The sequence below is a fragment of the Dendroctonus ponderosae genome, unplaced genomic scaffold (assembly GCF_020466585.1).
Source record: "Dendroctonus ponderosae isolate FM_Combo_2020 unplaced genomic scaffold, Dpon_F_20191213v2 Dpon_F_20191213_10, whole genome shotgun sequence".
Lineage (NCBI taxonomy): Eukaryota > Metazoa > Arthropoda > Insecta > Coleoptera > Curculionidae > Dendroctonus > Dendroctonus ponderosae.
The window spans coordinates 1,771,396-1,787,142 of record NW_026017111.1 but is presented as its reverse complement, the minus strand read 5'-3'; the positions used below and the strand labels follow the sequence as shown (position 1 = coordinate 1,787,142).

General features: G+C 44.0%; 6 protein-coding genes across 13 annotated transcripts in view; 3 read left to right on the top strand and 3 right to left on the bottom strand.

Moving 5' to 3' along the window:
* The window catches only part of LOC109542653 (reticulon-4-interacting protein 1, mitochondrial), a gene marked incomplete in the record, with an annotated part of 4,323 nt that extends 2,702 nt beyond the window's left edge, over positions 1-1,621 (bottom strand). Inside the window, 3 exon segments of the mRNA XM_019911963.2 lie at positions 151-296; positions 736-973; positions 1,107-1,621. Coding sequence (XP_019767522.2) covers positions 151-296; positions 736-973; positions 1,107-1,154 — 432 coding nt within the window.
* Positions 1,622-2,105: 484 nt separating this feature from the next.
* On the top strand, positions 2,106-4,449 carry LOC109542667 (sideroflexin-2). 2 transcript variants are annotated; one of them, XM_019911982.2, is made up of 8 exons: positions 2,106-2,235; positions 2,655-2,781; positions 2,844-3,060; positions 3,173-3,371; positions 3,426-3,578; positions 3,631-3,770; positions 3,833-3,880; positions 3,938-4,449. In XM_019911982.2, the coding sequence occupies exons 2-8, from the start codon at positions 2,676-2,678 to the stop codon at positions 4,047-4,049; spliced, it is 975 nt and encodes a 324-aa protein (XP_019767541.1). In that variant the 5' UTR covers positions 2,106-2,235; positions 2,655-2,675; the 3' UTR covers positions 4,050-4,449. The 2 variants fall into 2 exon arrangements, with proteins under 2 accessions (XP_019767541.1, XP_019767540.1); XM_019911981.2 differs by having other exon boundaries at positions 2,106-2,438.
* Positions 4,450-4,517: 68 nt separating this feature from the next.
* On the top strand, positions 4,518-5,975 carry LOC109542665 (A-kinase anchor protein 14). Of its 4 annotated transcripts, none has more exons than XM_019911978.2 (6): positions 4,518-4,628; positions 4,905-5,007; positions 5,075-5,275; positions 5,329-5,612; positions 5,665-5,772; positions 5,828-5,975. In XM_019911978.2, exons 1-6 carry the CDS (start codon positions 4,518-4,520, stop codon positions 5,831-5,833), a joined length of 813 nt encoding a protein of 270 aa, XP_019767537.1. In that variant the 3' UTR covers positions 5,834-5,975. The 4 variants fall into 4 exon arrangements, with proteins under 4 accessions (XP_019767537.1, XP_019767538.1, XP_019767536.1 ...); XM_019911979.2 differs by having other exon boundaries at positions 5,822-5,975; XM_019911977.2 differs by having other exon boundaries at positions 5,817-5,975.
* Positions 5,976-6,681: 706 nt separating this feature from the next.
* Positions 6,682-8,252, bottom strand: LOC109542662 (nuclear inhibitor of protein phosphatase 1). Its single transcript, XM_019911974.2, has 5 exons — positions 8,034-8,252; positions 7,718-7,932; positions 7,447-7,664; positions 6,994-7,379; positions 6,682-6,884 (listed from the first exon to the last, which is right to left on the bottom strand). Exons 1-5 carry the CDS (start codon positions 8,060-8,062, stop codon positions 6,713-6,715), a joined length of 1,020 nt encoding a protein of 339 aa, XP_019767533.1. The 5' UTR covers positions 8,063-8,252; the 3' UTR covers positions 6,682-6,712.
* On the bottom strand, positions 7,864-15,652 carry LOC109542673 (protein C1orf43 homolog). 2 transcript variants are annotated; one of them, XM_019911988.2, is made up of 5 exons: positions 15,455-15,652; positions 15,244-15,406; positions 14,972-15,191; positions 14,698-14,922; positions 7,864-7,932 (listed from the first exon to the last, which is right to left on the bottom strand). In XM_019911988.2, the coding sequence occupies exons 1-4, from the start codon at positions 15,650-15,652 to the stop codon at positions 14,730-14,732; spliced, it is 774 nt and encodes a 257-aa protein (XP_019767547.1). In that variant the 3' UTR covers positions 7,864-7,932; positions 14,698-14,729. The 2 variants fall into 2 exon arrangements, with proteins under 2 accessions (XP_019767547.1, XP_019767546.1); XM_019911987.2 differs by lacking the exon at positions 7,864-7,932 and having other exon boundaries at positions 14,424-14,922.
* On the top strand, positions 8,421-14,480 carry LOC109542626 (focadhesin). 3 transcript variants are annotated; one of them, XM_019911920.2, is made up of 14 exons: positions 8,421-8,821; positions 8,883-9,068; positions 9,124-9,283; positions 9,337-9,616; positions 10,019-10,558; positions 11,434-11,635; positions 11,694-11,897; positions 11,948-12,180; positions 12,623-12,831; positions 12,998-13,234; positions 13,285-13,524; positions 13,579-13,784; positions 13,834-14,125; positions 14,279-14,480. In XM_019911920.2, exons 1-14 carry the CDS (start codon positions 8,565-8,567, stop codon positions 14,444-14,446), a joined length of 3,414 nt encoding a protein of 1,137 aa, XP_019767479.2. In that variant the 5' UTR covers positions 8,421-8,564; the 3' UTR covers positions 14,447-14,480. The 3 variants fall into 3 exon arrangements, with proteins under 3 accessions (XP_019767479.2, XP_019767478.2, XP_019767480.2); XM_019911919.2 differs by having other exon boundaries at positions 12,593-12,831; XM_019911921.2 differs by having other exon boundaries at positions 8,734-8,821; positions 8,926-9,283; positions 12,593-12,831.
* Positions 15,653-15,747: the final 95 nt, after the last annotated feature.

The window sequence follows — 15,747 nt, the reverse complement described above, 5'->3', positions numbered from 1 at the left end:
CAAAAATTTTTGAGGCAAAATACCCAAAAAGAAGTTTTGTAAAAAAAATGAATCCGCCTCAACAATATAGAACTTATCTACAACTATTTAGATCCCGCTATTTGACCAAACTGCATTGAGGCATAGCGTAAAAACAGAAATGTTTATTACCTCTGGACCTAAATAGTGGCTGATTTGGACCGCCTCCATATAGCGCACCGTATTTTCCCTTCTTCGCAAGGCAAAACCCACTGCCACCCCTACTAGTCCTCCTACCACGAAGCCCGCGCATGCTATGCTTATCTCGCGTTTCGACCCTAAAAACATCATCACCAGTTAAATCGCATTCAGATATAGGGAAGCTGCTCATCTAAGCTCTATCGGGATGAACCAGTTGCACTGAAATGTGTTTAAGTGTTTTTTAGTGTTAGCTCTGGATTGGTTCGTTATTGAATCGCGCTTTACATTCCATTGAGTTATACCGATACAGTAGAAACTCTAGCTGGAGGCGGGTATTTTTAGCTTGTCGCGTTGTGCCAATTTCTCATATTGCCGGAAGATGCTGAGCGACAAGCAACGCCTATCCAGAAATAGAGAAAACAACAAACAAGAACTGTGTTATTAGACTAGAATTTAGACAATGAGTAGAACAACGAGACACTCACTGAGTTCATTTAAAGGGCTGATCCGGCCGGAACAACCCTATAAACTGTTCAAACATTTGCGTGAAAACGCGTGTTTTTTGCTCATGCTTACACTGTCCATCCAGTACTCCAGTCAGGAACATCCATAGTCGCTTTGGGTCGGCCACATCAACAGCCCGCTCCGTAAAATCCCTGGATATTTCCAACACATAGTCCAGTAGCTGGCTGATGTTACTCTTCAGATGGTCCAGTTTGTGGCTCTGCCACACTTGAGACAGCAGCACTTGCGTGGCTTGCGAGTAAGTGAGGAAAAGGTCTTTGCTTTTTGAGGCAACTAGACCAGCTTCCAACTGAATCCAGATTATAAAGTTCTTAATGATTATGTTAGTTTGAGACTGTTTGTCATCAAGGAGACGAGTGTTGAAGAGCATACATAAGTGTAATCCAGAAAACATTTCGTGGCCTTCCGAATTTAAACCTTACCTGTAAGGATTCCAGCTTCTGTGTCCCCCTAAAAAGGACTTCATCCATTGTGGGGCCTGGTTAGTGGCAGCTGCCCCTCCCCCCCAAATAGTGTTCACTTTTAGGTTATATAACGACAGTAGTTTTCTTAGCCATTTTATATCGAGAAAACCGCGTCTCAGGTGGGAAAGCTGCCAGTTTTGGAGTCGCCAAGGGCAAAATCTTTAGGCGAAAACTTAGTATTTAAAATACTGGAGGTCTTAATTTTGAATTTTGACGGGACTGGTGATTTTTTCTTCTTTTGTTGGCAACACTGATCGGTGATGGAGACGTTTGACGTCAAAGTCATTATGGAGGTGCATATTCAAGGCAAATAGGGATATTTTAGAAACATTTTTTACACGCATTTAAAAATTGCACAAAACCGCTATTCTCTACACCCACCCAGTAAACCCTAAAGACACGCAAGTTAATATTTTTTTGAATTAAATTGTACTTCTAAAATAAATCACGTTTATTAAAACCTCATTTAGAACACGACGTTCATCGTTTGCCCCCTTAATGAGCCGGATTACAAACGATAAATTCGCCAATGAAAATCGATGTTTTTCTATGGGATAACAAACAACGGCCGAAATTCCGTCGTCATACCTTAACGTAAGTAAAGCCAGGTGCAAGTCGACGCAGGTGAAAATTGCAATAAAATCTATTTTTAAGTGGAAATGTTTCATAATGCATTTTCAGCGGGACTGATTTAAATTGAATTTCACTCGCGCATGACCTCACACGGCTGGGAGTGCATCCATAGGTGCCAGTTTGGGTTCCAATTCCTCATGCATTTCAATTGGACGCCGCTTGATTGCTCCAAAACTAGCTTAAGATTTCACTGAGCAGTTCATGATGAACTGGGGAAAAAGCTGGGAGATCAGAGCAGAAACAACTGCTCTCAATTTTACAGGAGTCGAAATAAGAAAACCGTTTTTAGTTGTAAAAGATTTCTGTTGGAGAAGCGCGGCATCGCTGCGCCAAGCTGTCAGTATCAGGGGGGCAGAGATGCCCAATTAATCTTTTCCCCAAAAAAGTTGTTTTTTTCGCCGAATTCCAATTAAATCAGCCGAAAAGTATAAACACAAACAAGTTAAATTGCCTGGTGAGTGAATATCTCGATTTTTTTCGTACACAGGGACTTTAGACTTTGATTTTGTGCATTCGTTGCACTGAACGATCGGAGATTCATTATACAATCCAGTTTTCTGGCAAACACCGAACCAGATTTGCTCAATTTTTATTCAATTTCCACGAAATCTGCATCGAAAAATATTTTCTTTCCATCTGTGCCCGTCCTGACACCAGGTAACTATTGATAAATCTCATGAGTACTCACATTGAGCTCAAAAGCTGTTTAGTCAGCAAAAAACGCCAAACCAATGTTTTAAGCTCAATATCAATAAAACTTTCTCTGGCTCTTCATTCATTGGTTTCTGTTTAATTGCTTTAATCGAGTTTCACAGTCATTTTACTGACATGCAATTTCTGTATCTGTAAGTAAACTTAACGTTTCATCCGCAGATACTCAACAAACACGCTGCAATGCCTGAAAGACTGAACGTGGATGCGCCCTTATGGGACCAGACCACTTTCGTTGGCCGATTCAAACATTTCTTATGGGTTACTGATCCCCGAACATGCGTTGTTGGTAAGGCCACTTATTCGTCAACATAATCAATCTCCAACTTCGTTGTTTTACGCGATTAATAGGGGACGAAGCCCTGGACAAGGCCAAGGAACTGGTGGATCTTTACCGACGCGGCTCTGAGCCCCCAGGCACCACAGTCGATCAGGTGATCTACGCGAAGAAACTGTATGAAAGCGCTTTCCATCCGGACAGCGGTGAAAAACAGAACGTTTTTGGGCGAATGTCCTTCCAAGTACCCGGAGGAATGGCTATTACAGGGGCCATGCTCCAATGGTACCGGTGAGTGTTCGATTAATCGCTTCAAATTGCACTGAAACTGTGCTTTTTTTTACAACTAAAAGAATAGTTTTTGGAGACGCTACTCCACACATAAAAACACTCGTATTTCCAGAACTCCGTTTGCTGTTGTCTTCTGGCAGTGGGTGAATCAGTCGTTCAACGCCCTGGTGAACTACACGAACAGAAACGCAAAATCGCCCACTTCAACGACGCAACTAGTGGTAGCTTACGTGTCAGCTACCTCCTCGGCTATGATCACTGCCTTGGGCTGTAAATACTACTGGCAGAAGCGCGCCAGTCCATTTGTTCAAGTAAGGTTCAGGTTCAGAACTCTGTATGTGAGATGACCAGTGATTTTTTCTTAGAGGTACGTTCCATTCGCAGCTGTAGCGGCAGCGAATTGCGTCAATATACCGCTGATGAGACAGAACGAGTTCATCCATGGTATTGATTGTTCGGATGAAAAGGGCCAGATAGTCGGACAGTCTAAAGTGGCTGCTGCGAAAGCTTTCAGCCAGGTAAACAGGGATTTTTGGAGCAAAAGCACCGCCCAACTGCTTTCCATTGCAGGTCATAATGTCCAGAATCACTATGTGTGCTCCTGGTATGCTAATCCTGCCCGTTATCATGGAACGGGCTGAGCAGTTGGCTTTCATGAAGAAAATCACCTTCCTACACGGCCCGATTCAAGTGATGGCCGTTGGGTGCTTGTAAGTTGCATTTTCGGCCAGTTTCTCCATGCTTTTTCGTTGCAATGTTCATAACTTTTCAGCTTGTCGTTCATGGTCCCTACCGCTTGCGGCCTGTTTCCCCAAAAATGGTAGGTTGCACCATCTAATTGCAAAACAGGATGGTTGAATTTTAATGACTTTTTCAGTTCGATGAAAACGACCACATTGGCTTGGATCGAGCCCGAAGCCTATGAAAACATCAAGAAAACATGCGGAGAAAAGGTGCCCGAGCGGATTTACTTCAATAAGGGCCTGTAAAAATGTCCCCGACAATAACGGTTTGACGAATAATCACTCTCTAGTAATAATTAGGAAACAATTCGGTACTGCTTTCTTCGATAAGTATACGTAACAGGCAAAGAAGCTACTATTTTCGTAGATTATATGTCTCAGTTTTTCGGGATTTGTTTTGTAAAAAAACCACAGCGATAATAATAATGTAGAAGCTCTATCGCAAAATGTTAAGGTAGATTGTAAGACAAACCCGTTCTAAGATTGTCGCGCTTATTTTTAAGCAGAAAACCCCATTTCGAGCAATATTCAGCCAGGAAAAACCAGCAATATTTTTAAAGCGTTTATTGCATTGTTCGGTTCGCTTTTTTGTTATTATTTATTACGTTTTATTGAGGTTGTTTATCAATATATCTTTTTTCAAGAACCTGTTCTGGTTGCAGCGCCCCTTGACATGCGTCAAGGTTTTTGCGTTTTTTTTTTCCACGCTGAATTATGGATAGTTCTGCGCTCAATTGGGAACCGGGAACTGTGCACCTTTTGCCCAAAAAACCCGGACAAAAGGGGCGCATTCAAGTCCACTGCCTGGAGGATGCATGCATCATGGTAAGTCGCTTAATCCAAATCATATTTCGAACGTTTAAAAGACCATCTCGACAACCCATTGTGGGGGGAATTTGGGGAGCAATCAATAGAATGAAATTGATTAGCGCGGCAAAATGGTTCTACTGTGCACAATCAGCCCTTTTATGTGCGCTTAGTCCACAAAAACATTTCTCCTCGAACAGGACCCATGGGTTCAAGCAACGTTTATTTCAGAAAATGCAACAGCTCGGCTGGAAAACTCAAAAAAACCGTTAAAAATGCAAATTTCACCTCCAGGTCCGAGTTCCCAGTGGTTCCATATCCGAGCAAATCAGCGGGTCGCTTCCTGCTTCAGACACCAGCTTAAAACAGTATGCCGAGCAGACAGCGGCATCCAGAGGTACGATCAATTACTGATTTGCAGTGAGGTCTAGTTTCCCATCCGCGCATTAATGCGGCATTTTCAGAAAAAAGTGCCACCTCAGAGACGAGCGCGCCTTTAAACGACTACCGCTATGAGGATTGCGATGAGGAGGATCTAGGAGATGAAGCAGCCGGACAGTCCAAGGAGAATTTGGCCTTTAATGACTTTGAGGATTGCACCCAGTTCCTCGATCCTGTCGCGTTTGCCAAAGAACTGGTGAACACGCTGGTGGCAGACTCAGAAGGTAGTCGCTGCTCAGAAACACGTGCATACAACACCCCTAGTTGGCCTTCTTAGAGCAAGTGGAAGTCCAAGAGGAGACGCGGCAATCGAATGTCGCCGAGCAGAGTGAACCACGCCTGACCGGGATAATGGAAGGGTTCAGGGAATCAATGGAATTCTACGTGGAAAAGAAGGAGTCCGCAGTGTCCTGGCCGACCATCGGCGATTTCACCGTCCAGCTGGGCGCTTTTACCATCGACGAATATCTCTCGTCCTTTGAGACTGAGGAGGACTGGATGTACGTGATTTACTATGAGGGAATGGACGACATGCAGGTCTCGGAGCTGCACCGCTACCAGGTAAATAACCGCGCGCTGAATGGTCAGATCGTAGCCAATTGAGCTTTACCAGGCCATCTACAGCCTGCCCACCTGGAAGTACCCAATAGCGCAAGCTACAGCCAGTGTATTTTTCACCATTGAACTTTGCCAATCCAAACCGTCTCATTGCCTGGTCGATGTAAGCCATCAGAAAGGGGGAAAGGGCCAAGGCAACTCTATTAGGTCAGTTATAGGTATGAGACATTCAGGCAAGTGCACAGGCCCGGATATTTGGACTTTCAAGAGAAGTGGCTGCACTATATTCTGGATGCCAAGATCAAACTGTTTCAGACTGTTACTTACTAGGTGTGGCAATGGTTTCAAATAAAATTTTGAAAAATGTTTCYTGRGATTGAGCAGTGGCTGCAATTAATAAGACTTCTTACTGTAATCATCGGGCACCAAACAAGAATTCTWGGGGGTTTTTCTGCAAAAATGCGGCTTTCGGGCACTTTTCACTCATTGAAATCCACMCACTTAAACTACTTTTTTGGCTGCATTAAAAATTACAGATACTTAGGTAGTTCAATTTCAGTTTGTGTCATTTTTGCAAACTGCTTGTTGGGTATTTCGCCTCAAAAATGTTTGTCTTTAAAAAAGASAGAATTTCCTCACGTCTTTTATTACAGATTGAWRAAYAGTGCWMKWGCACTRTTTATCAATCTGTAATAAAAGACKTGAGGAAATTCTGTCTTTTTTAAAGACAAACATTTTTGAGGCGAAATACCCAACAAGCAGTTTGCAAAAAAATGAATCCGCCTCAACAATATAGAACTTATCTGCAGTTTGCTTCTTATTGACTATTTAATCTCAAACATTTGTCGGTTTCAAGCTTACCTTTCGCTACTGGAATCTGGCAAGTTTGGAGGACGACAATAGCAAAAAACTATCAGCTTTCAGCTACGGCAACTTTTAACAGCAAATTATTCGCGTGATTATGTTCCTCACTGTGTCAAACTCAGCTTCAAGCCTGCTAAGACTCAACCAAATTCCAGGCGATGTTCACTTACAGCTAATAGACGAAAATCGTTTACCTTAAAAATACGACTGCGCATCGAGTTCTTTATTCCTCACTAGTTTTACACAAGCAACGTCTGAACCGGCTTTTTGCCTGGCCAAGCTTCTTTCGCGTACTTCTTCTTCTTCGGCTCCAACGAGTCGGGAACTTGCACTTGCTGAGGCACAAAGGGACTGGGAGTAGGCAATCCCATGTCCACATCTGGTGCGGGATTCGGCAACCCCACGCCCAACCTGAAAAAAATAGTTTATGCTTTTCAGTATCTATCTTTCTTCTATCATTTTCATTCTATCTTTCAGTAGGTGAAGCCGTGGGGCAATTAAGGGTTCTATCAATATTTACCTTGAACTCAGGGAACTGTATATACTGCTGATATTATTCACGCCGGAGGTTGCTTGAGTTTCCGGCGGCAGATCGTTATATAAATCATGCTGCGGATGGTTCAGCACTTTGGGTACTTTGAAGTCAGCATTGGTCTGATGTGGCACGCCCAAAGCATTGCCCAGTCGCGACCGCTTATTGGTTGACGGGATGACGGTGGTCTGGATCAGGTTCCTGAACCGGCCAATGTTCGGGTCCACGTCCTCCGGATTGATAATCTCCTCGTCCTCGTTGAAGGAGACGGTGATTCGTTTCCGTTTCCTGTTCTTGTTCCGCTTCTCCGCGTCATCGTTGATGCCCAACATTGATATTCGCCGATTGTGAGCGGTGTTAAACTCCGTCAGGTTCTGTAACGACCACAAGATATACTCAGGTTGGACCTAAAGTCTTGATTTCTGTATCTGTCTAGCTTACATCCAACTCTGTTTCAGTTTCAGGCAGGCCCAACAGTCCGCCTTCCGTTTCCTCTCCAGCCTTTTCAATCTCGTCAATGATAGGCCGGATTCCGGTTTGCGGCCTTTCTCTGATGATGTAGTTTCTAGTGGAGGCCCCAAAATGAAATCCGGAATCGATGGGCAACTGGGTGGGTTTGTAGCCCTCCAAACGTAAGCTGCCAATGAAAGTGCCATGGGCTGCAACAATGTTACGAAAACAGCCGATCCCCCGCTTGAGGGCTGTTACTTACTGCTGCCCAAGTCCACCAAGAACGCCCTGTTCAAGTGCTTGTGCCAAACGAAGGCCGCATGCACTCTGGAACAAGATGCATGGTCAATGCAAAAGTCGTTCATTTGGGTGTTTCTGCCGAAAAGGTAGCATTTCTTTTGGTCGATCATGAGCTTTTGAATCAACTTGTCGCCCTTCAAAACGTCTAAATGCAGACCAACTGGCGGTTTACCGGCCCTGAAATGTAGCGGTCGAATAATTCTATGAACGTTCCAAGTGGAAACACTTTACGGCCTGGACAGAGCCTGAAACCCTTCGGAATTACCACTCAAACTCACCAGCTGGGAACTTCGTAGTGATTGGCCATTTATGGCGTGTTTATTCAATGCACAAATGCAGGGAATTGTCTTAAGTTCACGTTTTTCTCGCGATTTTTTGGAAGCCAAACACAAACTCCACCATATTTATTATTTACATCCACAATGTCATCTAGTTGACGGAACATTCACAGCGCCTAACCTGACTTTTTACCGACAAAGGGGTTGTGGAGGGTACACCAGAAATATTTAAAAAAATATGTATTAAAAAAGTTTGGGTAAAACTAAAGTGGTTTGATAATAACCCTATTTATATGGATTAAAAAGTATAAAACAAAATGAAATAAACGGAGTATTAAATATAATTAATTAATTAATAATAATAATAATAATAATAATAATGAAATCTGAATTGATCTGACGTCACATTGACAAACCCTACGCCAGTCCCGACATGTCGCTGTCAGAAACAGAAACAAAACCTAAAATTTTGCTGGCACTTTTGCGAACTTTATTTTCTTTTAAACGTTTTAATGAGAATTGACTGAAAAAATGGAGAAAATCGACCGCAAACTGCAAAGCGGCAATTCCGCCTTAATATCGCAAGTTTTTTCGCAGCTTGTACTCAGCGCCCAAACGAAAAACAGCGCTAAACTCGAATTTGCCTACTTGAAAAGTAAATGTTTAAGCGATAGCAGTGGCCTTATTAACGACATAGCTAGATTGACCATAGTGGAACTGCTCCAGCGAAACCTGCTGCAAATTGACGATGTTTTGGCTGACTGTGTGACCAGTGTCGCATCTACCAAGTAAGCACTTGTTAAGGTACAAGTGCTCACAAACAGGCTTCATTTTCTTAAATTGTTTCAGCAATACTGTCTCACTGGTAAAATTAATTGGCAGCATTTTACAGTTGCAAACTGCGGCCAGCTCAGCGCCTAGACAGTTCCAGCTGTCTCAGCACCCCCTGATTAAGATCCTACAAGAAGATCAACGCGCTGATGTGCAAATGAGCATCTTCAATGAAATCGCCCACAGTTGCCACTCGAATCCACGGTAAATCTTCCACTGTTCCTCTATCAGCCAGCTGCAGCTGCACGGGTTGTTCTAGTGCACATCAACTGCACGAGCCCCTCTACTTGTACTGCCTGTGCAGCCCCTTATCGAAAATCGAGCTGGGACTGCTCAGACACAAATTGTGGACTTTCTTCATCGGATACGACGAAGACAATCAAACTATCTGGGTTTTGAAGCTCGCCTGTTGGCTGCAGGTATGGCTGTGTTTCAATGCCAGGCTCGTGTTGAATCGCGGCTATTCTTTCAGATGGAAAACAAGCATACCGAGCTGGCTGGAAGTTTGTTGGACGAGGCCCTGCAAAGGCAACTTCTCAACCCGGGCAAATATGTGGATTATTTGATTTTCGCCCAGATACTAGTGGTGGAGAAGATGGTTGCTCGCAATGCGGACTGTAGATTGGTCATCAAAACTCTTCTGGATCTGCTGAAAAGAGTTGCCATTGGCCACTCAAATGCCGCCCTACTCATTCTCAGTAAGGCTGTACTGGTTTGCTCGCCCGGTTACTTGGAGGAATTGCTACAGTTATGTGAGTAAATTCACCAATTGCATTGAATAAATAATTAGGAGATTGTTCATCAAATAACTGCACATTTTCCCTGCGCTCTTCATGTTAACATTTACCACTTTCCAGCTCTTTTAACTTCGGAAGAAATTACATGGTTTAAACTGTTTTGTTTGCCATCGAATGCGAAAATTCGCCACTTTCCAGCTATGTTGGTTTTAAACTAAATATCTTTTAGATAAGTTCTATATTGTTGAGGCGGATTCATTTGTTTACAAACATCTTTTTGGGTATTTCGCCTCAAACATTTTTGTCTTTAAAAAAAGACAGAATTTCTTCGCGTCAAAAAGCAGTTTGTAAGTAAATAAATATCTTTTATTGTCGTCTGTTCGGTTTTTGACTTGAAGAAGGCCCTTGTTGTTTCAGGTCTGGTTTTAGCCAATCACAGCCAATGCAAGCCACAATGCTACCTGGCCTTAAGGTCTGTCCTACTGCACTGGTTGGCCACGCCAAATCTGCTCACTGAAAAAGCCATGAATGTCGCTCAAACCATTCTGAAGCTCCAAATTGGCAGGCCAAAAGAGCCATCAGCTTCCGCTTCGCCGATCCCCCATCACTACATGTGGATGACCAACCCGGACATGTTTTTGAACGTGCATCTCGCCAATATCAGCAACATTCCCGCATTAGTTGCCGGCTTTCAAGACGCCCCCTTGCACTTCCATAAAACCAACTTCACGTTTCTTTGCGGGTTGCTGTTGAACCAGCAGCTCCGCACTGAGCATCAGCTGAACGTTCTTTCTATGATAGTCGCCTGTTCTTCCGGCCATCAGGAGCTTCTTCCTACCGTGCTCAGCCTGTTGCTGTGCAAATTGGCCAGTGCTGATGATCCGCGCCTGCACTTCGCAATCCTCAAAGCTCTCCCGGCTATGGCAAGGCTCAAAGACAACACACCGAAAGTTATAGGTGAGTTATGTTCTCCTACAATCCTATCTCAAGAAATTCTATCAAACGACGGCCTAAAAGCCCATTAGTTGCTTTTCTTTGATTCTTCTTTCCGAAGCAGGCCGTTCCTGTATTTTGAGGGTTTATTCTGGACAGCATAACTTTGCTTGTCGTTTTTTGCGCTCAGTTTTCTCAGCTCAAAATTTCTACGTAAAAAAGGTTTTCCTCACATTATCAATGGAATATCCACCAGCTGATGTCGATGCAATCGAGTCCATTTTCTAAGATTTTCTTGACCGATTTCCGCATGGATGATGATGAGAAGCACTTACGGCCAAACAGTGCTCCGAAGTAGACTTGAATTCTATCAGGTACACAGAAATGGACAGAACAAAGTACCCCAAACAGGTGGACACCTTGAAGCCGCCAAATTGCTTGAATAGTGGTTTCATGGATTTCTCTTGTTAGGCTTATGAGGAATTTTCCAAGCTTGAGGTTGAGTTTTCGTGCCTCAACCTGGAATTCAAAAATTCGTCGCTCCCACACCAGAAGTTTTTGCCACAATGTGAGTAAGAGTTTGGTTTCAATCGAACAACTAAGAAGCTTTTGTCTTGTGTGTCTTCAATTTTGTAACTAAATCTTCCCTACAGCTTTCCAGTTCTTTGCAAACTTCTTCCATTCCAAATCTTAATTTTTCAGCCGGCAATTCTAAGCACCTTCTGGGCGCTCAAACTGTTACTACTTTGTATTGCCATATAAAATTGTCTTGGGATTTTAAGGCGATGCTCGATCCTAGAAGGTAGACGAATAAAAGTCCTGTCCTTTGGGGATTTTCATTCCACTAAGATCAGAGCCTTTGCCGTCCTGAACCAGTACTTTTTCAAACTAACTTCCAGCTACGATCCGGGCGATTTCCCAGCAAGCTCCCGACTTGAAAGACTTTGCGTTGCGTTTGCTGTATGATACATGGGAAGTGGACAATTCGGCGTACTGGGCACTGGAAGAAGCCGCTATGCAGCGCTCCGCTGCGCCGAAAGGACTGGAAATGGAGCGTCAAATATCCAGGGCGTTCATCTTCAGGCAGCTGACTGAGAGACGGTAAGTCAGGTAGGTGCAATCAGCCTAAATTAAAATCGGTTAAAATCGACCTTTGCAGGCCCGAGTTGTACGGGAAAGACTTAGTGGCAAGTCTGTCACAGATCCTGAACGAATGCACCGGTCTGGAAGGGGCAGTGCCCACTGCGTTGGCCCTTGAGGGCATTCAAGGCTTGTGCAAAGCTGAAATAATCGATATAGTGACCACTTGGAAAACTTTGTCGCCCAAGTTCAGACTGGACACCAGAGTGGCAGTGATAAAAAGGTAAATTATTCACTCTGGATTACCTTGTCCTATCCAGTGGTCGATTCTAGCCTGTGTGCACTGATTGGCGAGATTCCAAATCTGGAATACGCCCACTCTTTCGACAAGCTTTTGGATGAAGTAGTGGCACATTTGTGGAGCTACGTGGCCGAAAGCGAGCATGTGGAGGTCCAGAATGCGGCTTTTCAGGCCCTATCAGCGTTCAGCTTGGAAACTATTTCTAGGCACATTCCAAGCGCCTATCTGGCGGACCATAATGACAAAGAGGCGGTAATAGTGACAGGTACTTAACCAACTAATAGTTTTTTTTACAAACTTCTTTTTGGGTATTTCGCCTCAAAAATTAATTAACCCTGAAGAGGGACGCGCATTATTCTGCAGAGGATCGCTTTGTGCCATCGTTGCGGAGAACCGCAACTTTACCCTCAATCCACACGGATTTCGCGTTTAGCCTTCAGCCGATGTGAATTATCCACTTTGTGGATACCATTTTTACTTCGTACTAACAATAAAGTAAGCTTTGTTTTTGGGGGTTTTCTGGCAAAAACATACAGCGGGAAGTTTCTTTGGTTGGCGGCGTTAAGCCAATTCTGTCTTTTTTAAAGACAAAAATTTTTGATGCGAAATACCCAAAAAGAAGTTTGTAAAAAAATGAATCCGCCTCAACAATATAGAACTTATCTACTAACTAATAGTTTGTTTCTATTGGCTGGTGGGTTTTTCAGGAAAAATCTGGGTTAGCTTTCTGTCCGAGCACCCGTGCAAGGAGGCAGCCAGAGACTTTCTAACTAAGCTCGTTGCTGCTGAAGTGGACAATTACCTGAAGTTCGTCTATCAGCTGAAAGCTCAACGAGAACCGGTGAACTATTTGGCATTACCTGCCCACAGCATTGTGCGAGCTTTGACCGAATTCATCAAGCACCATTTCCTCAAGGTAAGCTTCCTCTTTGGATTTGCAACTCGTGATTTATTAAGGGTGCACATTTTCTCGATCTTTAGAGGACACTTGACTGATATTTCCAGCTTGGTAAAATGGGTAGTCTTCACTCAACTGGTGTATAATCACATACAGATTTAACTGTTTGCACCCAACCTTGCAGGTAAAGAACTGGAAAGACCCTGCAAAGGACCAACTTTTTATGAACTGCCTGAAAGTCCTTTCGACTAAATACTCCAAACCGTTGCCGCCGCTCGACTGGAGCTTTTTGCTGGAACTCGTTCACGATCCAGCTCTGAAAAGCCACTGCTTAAGTCTGGCTGCTCATCAGGCAGTGTTGTCTGGATCAGCCCGTCGGCTTGTGGAAACGTACATCATTGGCATAACAGAAGCTCCGCAGGTTTGTACCAGCTGAACACTTTCGCATCTCCTGTAGCCAGCGGGTTTCAGTTTGAATCGGCCATCCAGGTCTACAGGAATTTGATCCATATCGCCAACAGCATCCAGCCAGTCGTTTTAAAGCCATTCTTCCAAAATTCGCTGCATTCTTTACTGGAAAGCGCCCAGCTTGAGCTCGTGCTCACTCACGTCTCGGAGGTTTTACAAGCGAAAGATGTCCAGGAAGTGAATAAACACACCATTGAGGAGGTGATCACTGAACTGATATTTGTTGCCGATGCACACTCACAGGTGAGTAGAACTTATCGTACTACGTACTTGTATGGTTTATAGATCGTTTTTTAGAGCTTTCTCTCGCTCTTGGGCTGTGTGGAGGCGTTTTCGCCGCAGGCTCTCACAAAAATCGTCACGGCAACCCCCCAGAAAGTGGGCCAAAAGGAATTCGAAAAAATCCTCAAAATAACCTGCAGCATTTCGAAAAAAACCGCATCCTCTGCTCCTCTTGCTTGGTTGAACCACATGTTTGCCTTGGCCTACCACAACAAGATCGAGTGAGTTTTTACCATTCGAGACGACCCGTTTGATAGGGGATAGTTTCAGTCTGCTCGTCTATGTGGACGAGTTAAAGTCGGTGCTAAAACAGCGTGCTACTCACGAAGATTCCCCCGCATGGCTGAACGATCGTTTTGGAGAAATCCAGGTCAAAGTGGCCGATGGCTGTGATATCAAGGAAACGGAGCAGCTGTGCGATATTCTGGCCATCGCTGTGGTTTTCTTGTCCGGGTTGCATGTGATTTTGCCCAGCGGCCACATCAACAGCATAAAGTACGCGTTTCCAGCCGCGTTGTCTTTTTTGCTCGATCAATTGGCCTGGGGCCTTTACACGACACAGGTAAGATTGCCAACTAGAATGTTCGCCCTATCTATACAGACCCAAAAAGTGAAAAATTCAAATTGCCATCTGCTTTAGACTGAAATTGACTTGCAAGTTGGTCCTTTCTTAACGATAATCCGCACCGCCACAGCCAATAAACCTTCCTATCAGATTTTAGAGTGGATGCACTACATGAGCAGCTCGGAGAGTATTTCGGAAGAGTACAGGAATATATTCGGATGGACTTTGGCCGGCTTGAGGCACCAAGAGGAATTTTCCAGGGGTTCCAGGTGGACGAAGTATTTGGACTGCAGACTTTGTACAGTGGATGCGGTTTAATACACCGAACATTTTAATAGAACATTTTTGGAAAGTGGTTTTTCACTCGGCACCCAAATCTGTTTGGAGCCAATTCAAATAGCGCATTTCCCCAAGACACCTTTTAGGTTTTTACAATGTAAGCTCATTTTTAACTGGGCTTTATGTAGTCAAGTGCGAAAATTGCTGGAAAAACTATTCTCATACATTTCCAACCTTCAATCAGTATAACCCATTCTCTTATATGTGTAATGATAATAAATACTACTAACTTGAGCTAGTTTCTAACTGGCGGCTGTAGAACTCAAACGGAGGTTTCATTGTCGGCTGAAAGTGGCACTGATAAAGTGGTGGGTCGGGAATCAGTCACGCTCAAAATCTCCTCATCAGTTGAATAATGCGAGCTGATATTCTTAGATTTATCCACCAGCTGCTTCCTCACCGGAGTCCTGTTGGGGGACGACTTTCTACTGTTGTAGCTCTTGAGCATTTTCGCCCTAAGAACATCTGATTAAGGCCACGAACACCAACTCTGAGCTAACTTACGCATCGACCAGCTTCAGCAACAAACGATTATACTGCTGGTATTCCTCATCGCCAAAATTGCTGGGATCGTGCCTGGCGTGCTCATAAAAGTCGCAGAACTGATGAATCAGCCTCAAGCCAGTTCCGTTCAAAGGGGCCGCCAAAGTGGTCAGTAAATACGCTCTGAGGTTTTCGCTTGGGTGCCTCACCAAGCAGGAATCCTGCTTGGTAATCTCACTTTCTGCAAACCCCAAAATTAACCCCGAATCTCCACTAGTAGGGCTGGTAGGTACCTAAAATCTTCACATCATCCACAGCCTTCAGCCGGTAGTAGTGGCTGGGTATTTGCTGGCCAGGGAACAAAATGTATCTGGGATCAGTGTTACTGATTAGCCTCGGCTCACATATAATCCGAGGGATTGCATCCAGTCTTCGCTCAATTTCCCGTTTAATGCCCTAAAATCCAAGCTACTTCAAACTCTTCAAGGGGCCCAAAAAGTTTACCTTCGGCCCGTCGTGGCCTATGGGAACGTGCGGGCCTCTCCTCGACCTCAACGTGAACCTCATTATCTGCCTTTTGGCGAAAAGGAACAGCAAAATCACAGTCAGCACTCCCAGCCCTATAATGATCACAACAGCCACCCCGTTCAGCTCTTCGGACATGTTTTTAGGCTTCGTCAACCGCTCAGCTTTTGCGTGCATCTGATATTTGGGGTTTCGGTGCAGAGTTTAATGATTTAATTCAATTTAAAGTTTGTTTTGTTGCTGTTGATAATGACAAACTAAATTGACATCAC